Source organism: Canis lupus, chromosome 26 (genome assembly GCF_011100685.1).
Source record: "Canis lupus familiaris isolate Mischka breed German Shepherd chromosome 26, alternate assembly UU_Cfam_GSD_1.0, whole genome shotgun sequence".
NCBI lineage: Eukaryota > Metazoa > Chordata > Mammalia > Carnivora > Canidae > Canis > Canis lupus.
In genome coordinates this window covers 34,603,796-34,618,814 of record NC_049247.1, presented here as the reverse complement: position 1 = coordinate 34,618,814, position 15,019 = coordinate 34,603,796, and the positions used below count along the sequence as shown (strand labels likewise).

The following is a 15,019-nucleotide window of genomic DNA, read 5'->3' as shown; positions in this document are numbered from 1 at the left end:
GAATGTGCGGAAGGTGATTAGTAACAAGTCTTTTCTTTCCTTACTATCCAAACAGTCAAAAAATGACTATTTTTCTATTCTAGATTACTTTTGTGGTCAATTCCACCAAGCCATAGTACTAGGCAAGTGTAGACCAGGTAAGATGGCCTAAGATTCCCCACCTGGTTCTGAATCATTCCGATATATTGTTGGTTCACTCAGGTCAGTCTCATCATAGCCTTCATTATCGTGTTCCTAAAGTGCTTCTTCTGTAAACAGATTTCTAAATTTCTAAATGTCATACTACAATAGTGTGGCAAAATAGTATTTTAAAATATGAATCAAAGCCCCTCAGGCATTGGTGATTGTGTGCTATCCCTTGATCCTTCTCCAATCTACCAACATCATTGTCTTGGGAAAGAGACACAGAAACTGAAATTCAGGTAACCCAAGGAAGGATTCTCTAATAGCTGAAATTTCTATCCCCAAAGAGGACTTAATGCTTAATAAAAATTTAACTCCATGAAATATCTAATTTCTTAAGCTAGAGATACACAATGAAAGAAGCAGGTAAAAAGCCATTTGGGGGCAACCTGGGTGGCTCAGTGGTTTAGCATCGCCTTCGGCCCAGGGTATGATCCTGGAGACCCGGGATCGAGTCCCACGTTGGGTTACCTGCATGGAGCCTGCTTCTCCCTCTGCCTGTGTCTCATGAATAAATAAATAAAATCTTAAAAACAAACAAACAAACAAACAAACAAACAAAAAAACAAAGCCATTGTGGATACCTGAGAAACAAGGAAGTCAAATTCTGATAAAACTCTCCAAATCTGATAATGGAAGGGACTGTCCCAAGGTAGTTTAGGGGAAACGGCAGGACCCCAGGGAAGAAATATCATGTGTGTACTTTCAGATAAGCTAGGTCAAGGGTGAAAAGACAGTGTAGTAATTTCTGTGTCCTTTTCTGATTGCAGGATTACCTATTAAACAACAAAACAGAATAAAAAACTAACACTCAGACCCAAAGATCTTATAGTTAGGGACATCAGAGCAATTACCTACATGATAAATAATGTCATGCTAATTGTATACTGGAACAGTCGTCTGTGTATTCATACCAGCATTTTATTGTTTAAGAAAGCCAGTAGTATGTATTAGCTATTTATCAGTTAAACTATCAAACAAAAATTCAAAACAGTGATTCTTATTCCACCTTGCCCACATTTCAGTAACCTACAAAAATGAACACAGTAAAAAAAAAAAAACATAAAACAAAACATAATAATAATAATAATAATAATAATAATAATAATAACTAACAATGAGGACAGTATAAACGTTGTCTATGACCTTGGGTAACTGATGACCTTGCATATATCTACTCCTCTACTTACAGCACCTTTAAGAATTGCAGCCATCCCCAGCACCTGACTTCCTTTCATTCTAAGCAAAAATCCATCTGCAGAAAAGCATTTGTGATGCCTTCTCCATGGAAAGAGGGTTCCTTGGGGAAGGAGCAGAGGAATCTGACAGTTTAGGACACAGCTCAGGTGACCTTTACACTAAAGTTTGGGAACTGATAAATCTCTTCTCGTATCTTCTTTCAAAAGTGTACCTTAAAAATAACTTGAATCCTTTCGAAGTTACCATGTTCTTTCAGGCCATCACCTGGCACAGGTTATGACAATGAATGAGATAAGAAATCTGGAGCACTAACAAAGTCCTCTTGGTCATAGACCCTGAACATGGCTGAGCCAGAGCGTGACCCCAATTCCATCTGATTCCAAAGCTGATTTCATTCCAGAATTTCCACTTACAAACTAAACTAATTAGCTCAGGGGCCTTAGGACTCTTACATTTTCAGTAATCTATTCTTTTTTTAAAATTTTTTTAAACTTGAGGGGTTTGGATGAAGTTATTATCCCTGTGCTGTGAGATTTGGACTAAATTGTAGTCTGGAGAAATCGTGACTAGATTAAAATCTCAGAGCTAAGGGAACATTGGGCAGCTACAGCGGTTAAATTCTTATTTAGAGTTTCATTCAGATTTATCCTTTGTACTTAATATGGTCATTTCTCAGGTCTTACACATTCTAAACTCCATGTTCTGGGTCTGGTACGACTGTGTTATTATGAATTGTTGCCCCCAGATATTTAGTATGGGACAAACTCAGAAGAGAGTACTTACCTTTACTATCACTGTGACAGTAGCAATGCCAGGTGGCATTGTTCCATAAATATCGAAGGCCTCCACGAGAAAAGTGATGCTTGCTTCCTGCTCTGGAAAGGACTCATAGTCCAAACTCCTTAAAAGGGAGAGTTCTCCTGTAAATGGGTGCAGTGCAAAAAAGTGCTTTACTTCTGGGCTTCGTATCCGATAAGACACATTTGCTCCAAGGTCGACATCTTTGGCCTGTAACGAGTTAAGCAGAAGGATGGTCGTATCAGAGGTGTTACCAAACCAGAGGAGCGCAAGGCTGATGGAAGTCACGAGTCAGTACCTAGGACAGTGGGACCTTAACGATGACCATAAGTCGTGCTTCAGAGAAAAGCATGTTTGTTAAGTAATTGACCAAAGAGAGGAAGGAGAGAATCAGAGACAGAGGAGACAGAGACCCATGGCATTTTGTCATTTTTAAAAAATCTTATTACTATATTTATTTTTCCTGGAAAAACACCAATTAAAAGAATCATACTACAGTAAAGAACTGAAGATTCATAAATTATTGTTTATTATTTCCTGCTAATTATATAACCTTGAAAAATAATATTTTAAATAAAAATGCATTTTACTGTGTTTTTCATAAACATGATAGATTGTTAAAGGAGTATAAGGAAACTGAGGGCATTTAAGTAATAACTTCTCCTTACAAGGATCCTATAATACATTTCTACTATAGTCCTTTCATTTAATTAACATTTATTGAGTAGTTATTATGCACAAGAAGCATACGATGAATCAAGACACAAAGCCTGCCCTCCAGGTTAATGTCCTCCCAAAACAAGAAGACATAAATACCAAAATAGAAGGAAAACAGGGACATGGCAGTGGAGAGGCATTCAGAATTGGGGGTGAAATGTTCTAGTTGTAGGTCTCATGGGACAGACCTGCAATGGTAGACCTGCAAAGTCAGCTCTGGTGGAAGAAATGGAATGGGGTGAGGGGAATGGGGAGATGAGCTGTGTTAGAACATTCATGCAGTAACACATGCACCTGCTACCTCAACTTTCGTCTTGGCTCCCTCCAGTCGTTACTGATGTCACAACCAGAAGATATCAGGAAAGCACAGATTTTATGGTGTCATTTTCCTATCTATAATCCTTCTTGTTTTTCATTCCATTGTGTGTTAACCCCAATATCTTGAATGTGGTGAGGAAACGCCATACAATTTCTAGCCTATTAGCTCCTCTCTATCTCCTTTTCTCCAGGATTTCAAGCAGGTATGTTCCAATGTCTTGAATAATATTTCTTCCTTTTTGCTATAGTAACTCTTATTTGCTCCTCAATTCACAATGTACAAAGCAACTACCTAAATCACAAGACCAGATTTCCAAACTCTCAAGATTAGGGTTAGGGTTCCTCCTATTGTCTCTGAGGCTCCTTGCTCTGAAAACCTCTATTGCACTTAGGGATTTATTTACTTGTCTGTTTTCCACACTAGACTGAGAACCCTGTGAAGGCAGGAAACCTGTCTTGTCCCCGTTGGAATCTCCAACGTCTAGCAGAGGAGTTAGCCCGCAATAAACACTGGAAATACATGTGTTTAATAAATGAATAGATGAACAGTAGAATAAATGGATAAATATGGCCCTTTCCCTGTTGGCATCTGCCTTTCTTAGATTATGTTTTTTGCCTAAATATTTATTGAGTTGAATTAAGAAAAAAACACAAGTTAAAAAGTCTACGCTAATAAAGTTCAAGTTGTGGTTGGCAGGTCAAGGAGGGACTAGAATCTTCCCCCCGCCCCCCAAAAAGCACCACCTGACTCAGAATTAAAAGGAGTGGTTGCTTAAAATGCAGATTGCTGAGCCAACCAAACCTACGGGATCAGAATATCCATAGCTTCTGGTAGTATTGCTGTTGAGGACTGAAAAAAGAGGCTTGGATGTGGGGACACTGTTCAAAAGGGGAGTCGGACCTATGGAAGGATGCCAGTTGTGCATTGAAAGTGAAAAAAATAATGGGTTCAGCAATGTCCCGTTTCTGTGAAATACAGAGAAAATTTCTATGTGTGTGTGTGTGTATATATAAATATTGCATTGCCAATGTACAATGGTTATTTACATATATGCAAATATGTATTTAAATATATGCATGGACATATATGCACAACCCTCATAATGCACATTTACATATATTAACTATGGAAACATTTATGTGAATATATAATGCATACATACATATGTCCATACCTGCATTAATGAATATTTATATATGTGTAAATATGGGAATATTTGAGTATATACATATATATGTGCACACAGCTGCATACACATGTATTTACATATATGTAAATATTGAAATATTTTATTTGATATTTTGTGAACACAAAGATAAATGTCACAGAACACACATAACAATTTAATACTAAGTACTCTGGAGGTACAAAGTGGGAGATTATATTGATTTTCTTTCTTTACAGACTATGGGATTCACTTTTTATAATAAGTATTTAACATTAATTTTGTAAATTAAAAAAATGTATGAAGATGTGTTATTTGATTTTTTGGAAATGTACCTCTTCTCTTCATTACTGGGGTATCCCTAAAGCAGGGATATAATTAGCAAAAATATAATACACAATATTTGAAAGATACTTCTATTATAAATTTACTCGTTTACCTGAAATTAGAACTTAACTGGGATGAGCTGTGTTTTTATCTGCAGCCTCACCCTAATGGCAGATCTTATAATGCGGAATTCAGGAAATTTATGCTTCCTGCACACACCTCTATCTGAAGGAAGGTGGTCCCAGCTGGCAGGTTCTCTTCCACGACGACAGTATACGTTGAATTGGTGAACACAGGACTGTTGTCATCAATATCCAGAACTTTGATTGCCAGTGTTAGAGTTGAGTGGCGAGGGTGTACCGCTCCATCGGTTGCCACAACGACAAGCTGGTAGGAGTCCCTGACTTCTCTGTTCAGCTTCACTGCTGTGTAAATACTCCCATTGGACGTGATGCGAAAGAGATTATTGAAGTTGCCCAAACTGTAGTGCACCTGCCCATTTATTCCAGCATCAGGGTCTGTTGCCTGAATAGAAATTAAACACAAAGCAATTCACAGAGTATGTTTAGTCATCCTTTTTTCACACTATATTTTGTTATCTTGCCCTGCTAGCAGGGGATAGTTGACAAATTACAGCATCTTTTCAATTGAATATTATTTTTTCTCTAGGGAGAAAACTTAAAAAAAATAATGATGAAGATTTGGCAAAGATATGGGACATGAAACGTAATCCCGTAATCCACTAGAGTTTAATTAATTATTCGTCATTCAAAATGACCATGACATAAATTGATAATATCACAGCAATAACAATATCGTATTATGTCAGAAAACTCACATTGTGAAAATTTTGGAGTTTCCCTCTACTATCATTCCTTTAACATTTTTTAATTCGAAATCAGGAAAAAAACATTTAGTTTTTAATTAATTTAACTTAATGCACTAGATGACAACATACCATGCTATAGTTTTTGTTCAAACACTTTATATATTAATTTTCATATATATTTTTTCAGGCACTATATATCTCAATTAATCCTCACCATGTTCTTATGAATAAATATAATTGTCCCATTTTGCAAGTGTGAGAACTGTGGCTTATGGAATTTAAAGCTCTTGCTTGGAGTTACATAAGAAATAAATATGCAGTGCCCCAGTTCTTGGTATGTATAAAGCAATCTGATACATTTTTGTGGAATTAATGAATGTTTGAATAAATAAACACATGAAACTGAGATTTAAAACCAAATCTGCTCCCAAACCCAAATGGGAGTAAAAGTATCCTAACTGCAAAGCACCTGCAAGAGTCTCATCCTTAATTTTGGAATACAATCTCCAAATGATAACTGAAAATTAATGATATTATAATAACATATTAACTAAACAATTTAAGTCACCTAAAAATCACTTTACATCAAATAAAATGTGTAAATTTTGAGTGAATAGTCAGTGTTATGAGAATTGATCTTATCCAAACCCAACAATGATATAAATTATGACTCTCATTATCAACTTGTGCATTTTGCATTAAATAATGTCATTGTCTTTTTCTTTTTCTTTTTTTTTTTTTTTTTGTCATTGTCTTTCAAAGAAACTAGAGTAAATCCTAGGAGCCATGAAGTCTTATATAATTCTACCCTAAACTGTTACTAAGGAAAGGAAGGAAAATAAGACACTTGACTGCACTATGATCTAGGCACACAATACAATCACCTACACTCCAGAAAGCCTGGAATGAAAGGAGGTGTATTTTAGCAGTCTTGATGCAGACGTGTATCTAGTTTTACAAACTCTGGCAAAGCACATCAGGGCACTGATGAATGTTTGAAATGGTAAAGTCCAAGATGTGGAAGTCATATTTGCAATTGTGCTCCTTTTCTATGTCATAATGCCAAACGTTCCAGTAGGTTTTGCCCCTTTGACTCATCAAAATACAAATGCCCAATGTTTAAGCCTGAGAACTGATGGAGGACAGATTGCTGGAAGCCCAAAGAGGAAGAAACACAGTGACCAAGTTGAAGACTTTCCATAGACATACATTCTTCCACATTGACATTGTGCCTAGCATTGTCCATACAAGTTATTGACAAATTAGTCTAGCTTCTCATTTAGAAGAAAAACCAAATGACAACACTAACCCCCTTGGTGTGGGGGGGAACCCTTACTTTTTGTCTGAAATCACTACATAAGTAAATAGAAAAAAAACATAATCTGATAATATAATATAAATAGGTCTTATTTCTTAACACCCACATTCCTGGAACATCCAGTGACTTTTCTGTCTGTGGGATTTCTTGAGATCACAAAATAAATCATTTATATAACCTGTAATTTAAATGATTCTTGTTCAAATTTTTTTATTCATCCATATAATGTAAGACGTATTACATATGGATTCAGTGTGACTTATGTGGCTATGTGTGTGCACACGTGTATATGCAGGTGTTGTGTACACATTGTTTTATATGCTGCTAGTTGCTTAGCTGATATCTCCAGTAGAATGCCTCATACATATCTGTGTTAGTTTTTTTATTGCTGCTGTAACAAATGACCACAAATTTAGCAGTTTACAGAACACAAGTTTTTATTGTATAGCTCTGTAAGTCAGAAGTTCAGCATGGGTCTCACAAGGTTAAAATCAAGGTACAGGCAAGGCTGTGTTTCTTTCTAGGGGCTGTAGGGGAAGCTCCCTTACTGGAGTTCCTTGCTCTTTGTAATGTTGACTAAATTCCTTGAGTTGTAGGATTGAGAGCCTCACCTCCTTTTTTGATTGTCATATGAAGACTATTCCCAGCTTCTAGAGGCCAGCCATAGTCTTGGCCCATGGCCATCTCTTCCATCTTTAAAGCCAGCAATGGTGGGTAGAGTCCTTCTCACACTGTGACCCTCTCCTTTTTCTTCTCCCATCTCATCCCCCTGACCCACTCTCTTGCCATCCTCTTCCACTTTCAAGGGCTTGCATGATTGCATTGTGTTTCACGTAGACAATCCAGAATCATCTTCCTATCATACGATCCTCAACCATAGTCACATCTACAATGTTCCTTTTCTCATGTAAGATAATATATTCATATATAGGGCATATTTGGGGGCCATTATTCTGTCTGGCTTGGAATCAGAAGTTGACGTGCCCCTGATTAAACTCTGGAATATTTACTTCTGTTTCCAAATCTTGTTCACCACCAACCTTCCCCATTTTAGTTAATGGTCCTTCTGTCAACATAACAGGTTATATAAGAAATAAAGTTAGAGGGCTTCCTGGGTGGAGAAGTTAGTTTTGCATCTGGCTCTTGATTTCAGTTCAGTCAGGTCATGATTTCAGGGCCATGAGACAGCCCTGTGTTGGGCTTTGCACTCAGTGGGGTGTCTGCTTGAGATACTCCCTCTTCCTCTGCCCCACCCCCACTTGTGCCCACTCTCTCTCAAATAAATAAATAAATCTTTATTTTTTTAAAGAAGAGCTCTCCACTTACTAAAAAAAAAAAAACAACAAAAGTAGATATTTCTGAAATCTCTTTTTATCTTCTCAATTATCCATTTACCTGGTTATTTGAGAAAAGTTTCTTTTTTTACTTTTTTAAAGATTTTATTTATTTATTCATAGAGACACACACACAGAGAGAGGCAGAGACATAGGCAGAGAGAGAAGCAGACTCCACGCAGGGAGCCTGACGTGGGACTCAATCCCAGGACTCCAGGATCATGCCCTGGGCTGAACGCAGATGCTCAACCCCTGAGCCACCCAGGCTTCCTGGGAAAAGGTTATTTAATACTATGTATGAAGCTCAGCTCCAAGCTGTAAGATACATATATATATTAAGTCCCAAAGCCCAAGACATAATGTCATTTATAGAATAACCCCTATCTACCCATAATATGGTGCTTCCATCCGTATATATATCTCAGTCCTAAACACCTTGGTCTGAGCCACCACCAACCACAGATTAGATCACTAAATTACTTGTTAATTCTTATCTCTCAGTTATATCTCTTCAGAAAGACCTTTCATGAAAGAGAAAATGATCTGACATCAGACTCTCCTGTTGTATATACCAAAAGCTCCATATACCTATCACTTATTCCCCTTTCGATAATTTTAAATTATATAGTTATCAGTGAGCTTATTTGTTTAAGAACTGGTTTCCCCTTTAGAACAAGGTAAGCCATATTGAGTACAGTCTGGGATTTTCTGTTTTCGCTGAATGCTCAATGCCTACTATAATGTCTGGTACACAGTAGGCATGCAATAAATACTCAAAATCATAAACAAATTTTATATATATATATATATATAACAAATATAAATGAATGCAATATATACTAACAAATATACTAACAAATATAAATGAATATAAATGAATAGCATTGCTATGTAGTAGCTGTTAGAATTATTAAATTTTATTCATTGTATAGTTATTGTTTGGTTTTTGAGTCTTGCTTTATTATCGTTTATGATTTTGGTTAAGAATTTGAAAACCGAACCTATGGACTTATTGGAATTGCATCTAGGGCTTTGATCACATTGATGGAAGTACTGATTCCATGTCTATGCTTAAAAACACCATTTTTTAGAAGAACACACTGGTATTTAATCATGACCCAAACAAACATATAACAAGTAAGTATTTTTGTACTTTTAGCATTTTGTGGAAGGACAGAGAGGGATTATGCAGGTTAAGATGGCAGATGACTCTTAATAAGAAGAAATTGCTATATTGTATATGTGCTGATGGGTCTCAGTGTTTCCAACATACTATTTTTTAGTGTCATTAAATTTGGTATATCACTTTTTCTCTCTAGGTCTCAGCTATCTCAACTCTAAAGTAAAGAGTAGTTTTGAATCCCTTTTCCTACCATTACACACGGAAGAGATGAGATTCACAAACATGGTACAGATTACCAATTATAACATGAACAAGATAAACTATAGCTACAGAAGGATTTCCTAGAGTTGCAATGCCACTTTTCCATTACGTTGAAGAAAATATTTGCAAATTTAAGCAAATGGACATGAGTATAGATTCAACTTAATAATTGCTATTGTAACAATGCAAATGTAGTACCTACATTGGTAGCAAGACTTCACAAATGATTGTAACAACTCATGCTTGCAAAGGGCTGGTGTACTAGACTGTGAGGACACTTGTTCTGACAAGGGACTGGGAGGTAAGAACAGACCTCCATTTCAGAAGGAACCACCTGCAGTGCTGGCATCATGACGGCAGCAAACTGCCACATTAACCATCTTTTCCCTTGGGTACTCCCCAATGCACATGGACTCAGAGAAGCGTTTTTATTAAAAAAGTTATTTAGGATTGTTGAATAGGAACTTCTTCCTCTCATGTTTCATCTTGCTAAGCAGAAGGACATTTTAGTAAGACAACTGCCCTGTCTCTTCCCTCTTCCAGTTAAGAGTGATGAATTGGGTAGGAAGAATTTGGGTCACTCTCTTCTTTAAGATCTGTTTGCAGAGACATCCTGTGGTTTGCCCATTTAGCCATATGAGCTCCTCCCCATGGAGACCAACAATTCCAGCCTCACCCAGACAAGAGGAGATGGGTGGGTGAGTTTAGCTGTAGTGTGCAGCATTATTCAACCCACCTGGCCTCCACACTAAGCCCCTTTCCCTCCAAAATCAGTGAAATCCATCTGCCAGAGGAGAGGAACCTGAGAAAGCTACAGGATGTTTGCTATTATTATCTTCAAATCCCACAGGTGTTTATAGCACAGTTTCCAAGTGAATTTCATAGCACACCTTTTTTCACTGCTGCTTGTTTAGCAGAATACTTACTAATATCTCAAATGGACATACAATTTGTTAAATACTGCTACAACTCACTGAGCAATGGCAAGAACAAGACTTCCCTTTAATAATCTGTGCATGAAAATTTTCACATAGTATTTCTCCTTTGCACTCTTTATTCTCTAGGACACACTTGAAAATGACTATGGTCATGACATATATTCTCAGCCACGTTGGGATTCTGAAAATGGACTATAGTGAAATAATAAATGGTAGAGAAAACCTAATCAAAAGAATATATGCTTTCAGCAGGACAGTGACAAGTTTTTTCAAATGGTAGAAATTGATAGAAAAGGCCATGGGGAGAGAAAGAAATATTGGGCTTCAGTCATGGCTTTGATAAAATAACTCTGGGTGTGAGTTTTCTTTATGATACATTTTATGGAATGTTAGGTAATGTCCCTTAGAATGCGGGTATTTTTTTTTCCCCCAGGGGAAAAAGTTAGAGGAAGTAAAGAAAGACAGGAACATCTGGGTTCAAATAAACAAATTTGGGCAAATGAGATTAAAGAAAATTTGAAATGTTTTATGACTTCATAATTCCTGATGTGTCATTACTATTTTAGTGAATGAGGTGACGTTCTCAAGGCAGACCCCTTAGACACCAGACTAAGAAATTCCAAGTGACAGAAAGGTCTCCTCCTTTCAACATATTGTCCAAACTACAGAAAGAAGCTGAGGGACCTCTGCCTGACATCTCCCCACCCCACCTTTTCAGCTTCCCTTACTATGCACTCTCCTGTACGAGCTCTCTGCTCAAGGCAAATCAATTCTCTACATTTTGACATTTCCCTCAAGGCTTGCCACAACAGTTCCTTGTTCACCTCTGAAATTCCAATCATCCACCCATTCTTCAAATCCCAACCTCAGGTCTTCCTCTTGTAGGAAAAGTCCCAGCATTTGGAGATCACATCACAGATCAAAATTATATCCTTGACAAAGGCCTCTTTGTATCACATTTACTTTAAACCCTAGTCCCACAACCACAGGCCCTTTCGGAAGGAACTTGTCTCATTACTCTTCATGTATTGGAGCTTTTGAAAACACAATAGGCTGACTTGTAGAAAGAAAAGATCCAAATACATATCCAATGGGTTGACTGAAAATAAATGTTGCGGGGGGCGTCCTCATAACTCAAAGTCAGCTGAAGTATAAAATGTGGGTAATATGTTCAGTAATAATCAGTGCCCCTCAGCCACCTCCCCCCACATACACGTTTTGACCCAATTTGCCAACAATTTAATTCACCGAATGTCTAGCTGCCATGAAAGGAGGTACACTTGATGCTTATGGAGCAAAAGACTAAAATTTCTAGGAAAATCCTCTAAAGACTGTAAGGTCACTGACACTCACATCTAATAGAGACAAAGGAACTAGAATGTTTATAAAATCTACTTCCTTCCTTTTCCGTCTCTTAATGCATGGAGGAGTATAAATAAGGTCATGCAAGTTAAGTGACACGAGCTGCCTAAGCCAAGTAGTTGCATTTATTTACTATTATAGATGAGTATGTAGATGTTAGACAAGATAACCAAACATAAAGTCCCTTATTATCAGCAGTACTGTCAGGAAGTTTGCACCGAGGTTTAATATCTAGCCAAGGAGCTCAGTGTGTGATACTATAATGAAACCATTTATCTTCCCAGAAATCAATTAAAAGTTAATTAAAATGGTTAATAAGAAAAATCACACATCTCCTCTTCTCTTGTACTACCTCAAAGCGAAGAACAGTAATAGCTGCGACTTTATAATCATCTGTCCACGGTTAACACATTTTGTGATATACCCCTTACCATGGGGCCTGATTTGCAGTTACTTTGTGAATGCCTATTGTTTGGGAAATTGGCTGATGATGCGAGGTCAAATAAAGACCTCACTAGATAAAACTTTGAATGTTTGCTAGAAAAACTTCTGGAAAGTCTTTAATCATCAAAATCAAAGTTAGGATAGAGTAACCAAGTACTTCCTTAAGAAAGAAATCAGATGATATATAAGAGCATCTACCAAATAGTTGTCAGGCACCATGGTGTAGCATACCACTTGAAAGTAGAGCTGAAAAATGCATCTTTTACACATTATATTCATCTGTTCTTTTCCTCATTATCTTTTTAGAGTGGCCTGCCGTGCATTCTATCACAACAATTGAAGAAGAAGCGCTACACTGGGGGCTACTAATTCTATGGAGACCTAAAAGCCTGCCTCTCACATGGCCAGAAAATCCTGGGACAAAGCCTCACAGGACAGTCTGAGATCTATAACCTCTTCCATCGAGAAGTCTCTGGATAGACTACTTGTGCATATTTTCAGTGATTAATTCTGATTTAAAATATGTTTTGTAATCATGCCCGTTAGGATTAATGTTTAGATATAAAATAGTTTGTTTATTCTCACAAAACTCAAGTCCATATGGAGAACATTGAGGACAAGAAGAAAACACAGCTATTAGAGAAGTGTGAACTCCCAATGTGGCACCTAATTAGCCCAGTGTGAAGCCGGGAGGGAGCTTAGTTCTACTTTCTGCTTGTCCTTTACAGCAATGAGGAGAGGATATGAGCTCCTTTCTCACCTACAGGTGGGAAACACAGAAGCTGTTGAACCGGGGGTCAGAAATAGTGGAGCAAGGCATCCTTAATGACATGACTAATGGAAATGCATTTTTTAAATCACCTAACAACTTCAAAAAGATATACGATATTTGTCTTTAATTCTTCCAGGAAGCTAAGGTATATCAAGGGCTGTGATTATCAGTGTAAAAAGAGACAAAAGTGAGTGAGTCAAGCTGTTGGTGAAATATTCCTCTCTCCATGCAGATGCTTTATATTCATTACTGAGCCATGGTGAAGAGACCAACTGTCTAGCAGGTAGCAAGTGTATGTGAGCTCAAATCACTAAAATCATAACCATAACGAATAATTTTTATAATCAAATATTGGAACTCTCAAGTACTGAATCCCTAAGAATCCGGAAAACCCATATATAAACTTATGATTTCTTACAGGCCTCGGCTCTGGGTTAGAAGCCAAACTTTTCTCAAACCCTCAAACCCTGTCACTTTGGGGAGTCAGTCACTATCAGCTTCCAACCTTCATCTTTGAAATAATGATGATGACGATGACAAATATCTATCTCACTGTCTCTCATGAGAGTGGAAGATACTTGCAGCATGCTTGGGTCATACTAAGTAATCAGTTAAAAATAGCATGGTGATGGCTACAGGTTTTTCAATATCTACTTAGAAACTATATTTAAAAAAAAACCTCCATTCTGTCCTAAGTTTCTATTTTTTTAGATATATTTATTTATTTGAGAGAGAGAGAGAGAGAGAGAGAACATGAGTAGGAGGAACAGAGGAGGAGGGAGAGGGAATCTCAAGTAGACTCCACAGGACATGGAGCTCAAAAGGGAGGCTCTATTTCATGAATCCAAGATAGCAATCTGAACAGAAACCGAATCAATGCTTCGCTAACTACACCACCCAGATGCCCCATCCTACAGTTCTTAAAGAATATTTTTTGGTAGGAAACATCAGTTTATTTTTATTTGGCTTATTTATACATTTCGTTTTCTTTGGAATCATATTTAATTTGGTATAGTGGGTATACTGGGTTCTATTAACATTGCTGTTTTCAACATTTTTTTTCTGACAATTTGTTGTCTGCAATAATTAAAGAATTCATATGTGAAAGATCATGAAGCCTGTCCGTAAACTGTTTTTAGTGCAATAAATACAAATAGAAGGAAACCTTACACGAACAGATGATAAATAGCGGAAAGGGAAGAGCGCTTTAGTTATTATAAACAAAAATGATGAATATTTAAGGATTTTCATGCATAAATTAAGGTAGTATTCTCACATGATAGAGGGATTTCTATGAAAATGTGTGTCTGATGACTTTATGGACACTGCCACATTGAGAAATGTTAGCAATGTCTGGCTTGAGAAAGCTTAGTTGCGTTTTTGTAAAAATCAAAACTACATTCCACGGGAAAGTAGAAGAGATGATAACTTTGAGTCGCATTTTAAAGTGATTTCACCACGGATTGGGAAACAAATGCATATGTCAATGGGTGACTCATCATAACCTGATCATAAGTTGTGAGGATTTAAAATCGTTATAGTGAGAGTTGAAAGGGGCATGAGAGTTATTTCACACTAAACATTTTCTTACTTGTCATTACTGCAGGCCATCCTTCCAAATCTGAAAAGATAAATTCTACCCAGAGAAATCAGTAAATAGTATTTCCCTGCATAAAAGATTTGACAGCTGCCCATATTTTTCTCCAAACCTATGTCTTTTTTAGGGTTTTTAAATTCTTTGCACTCTACCAAGGAGAAAAACCTCAATTAAACTATCTTTAAGGGCCCTGGAATGCCATTCCCTGGCCCCCCAGGCAGGACAGCTACCCAACCACTAAGATCGCCCGCTATTCCCTTTGTATTTAGCTCTGCAACATAATGCAGTTACCCGTTTTTCTCCTGCACTTCCCTGGCTACAACTTGAGGGCC

At 37.2% G+C, this 15,019-nt stretch overlaps 1 protein-coding gene across 2 annotated transcripts in view; it reads right to left on the bottom strand.

The window, feature by feature from the left end:
• The window catches only part of PCDH15 (protocadherin related 15), a 737,973-nt gene that overhangs the window by 193,916 nt on the left and 529,038 nt on the right, over positions 1–15,019 (bottom strand). For both annotated transcript variants that reach the window (XM_038576025.1, XM_038576024.1), the window contains exons 18-19: positions 4,929–5,234; positions 2,167–2,391 (exon numbers count right to left, since the gene is read on the bottom strand). In XM_038576025.1, coding sequence (XP_038431953.1) covers positions 2,167–2,391; positions 4,929–5,234 — 531 coding nt within the window. The remainder of the gene's footprint in view (positions 1–2,166; positions 2,392–4,928; positions 5,235–15,019) is intronic.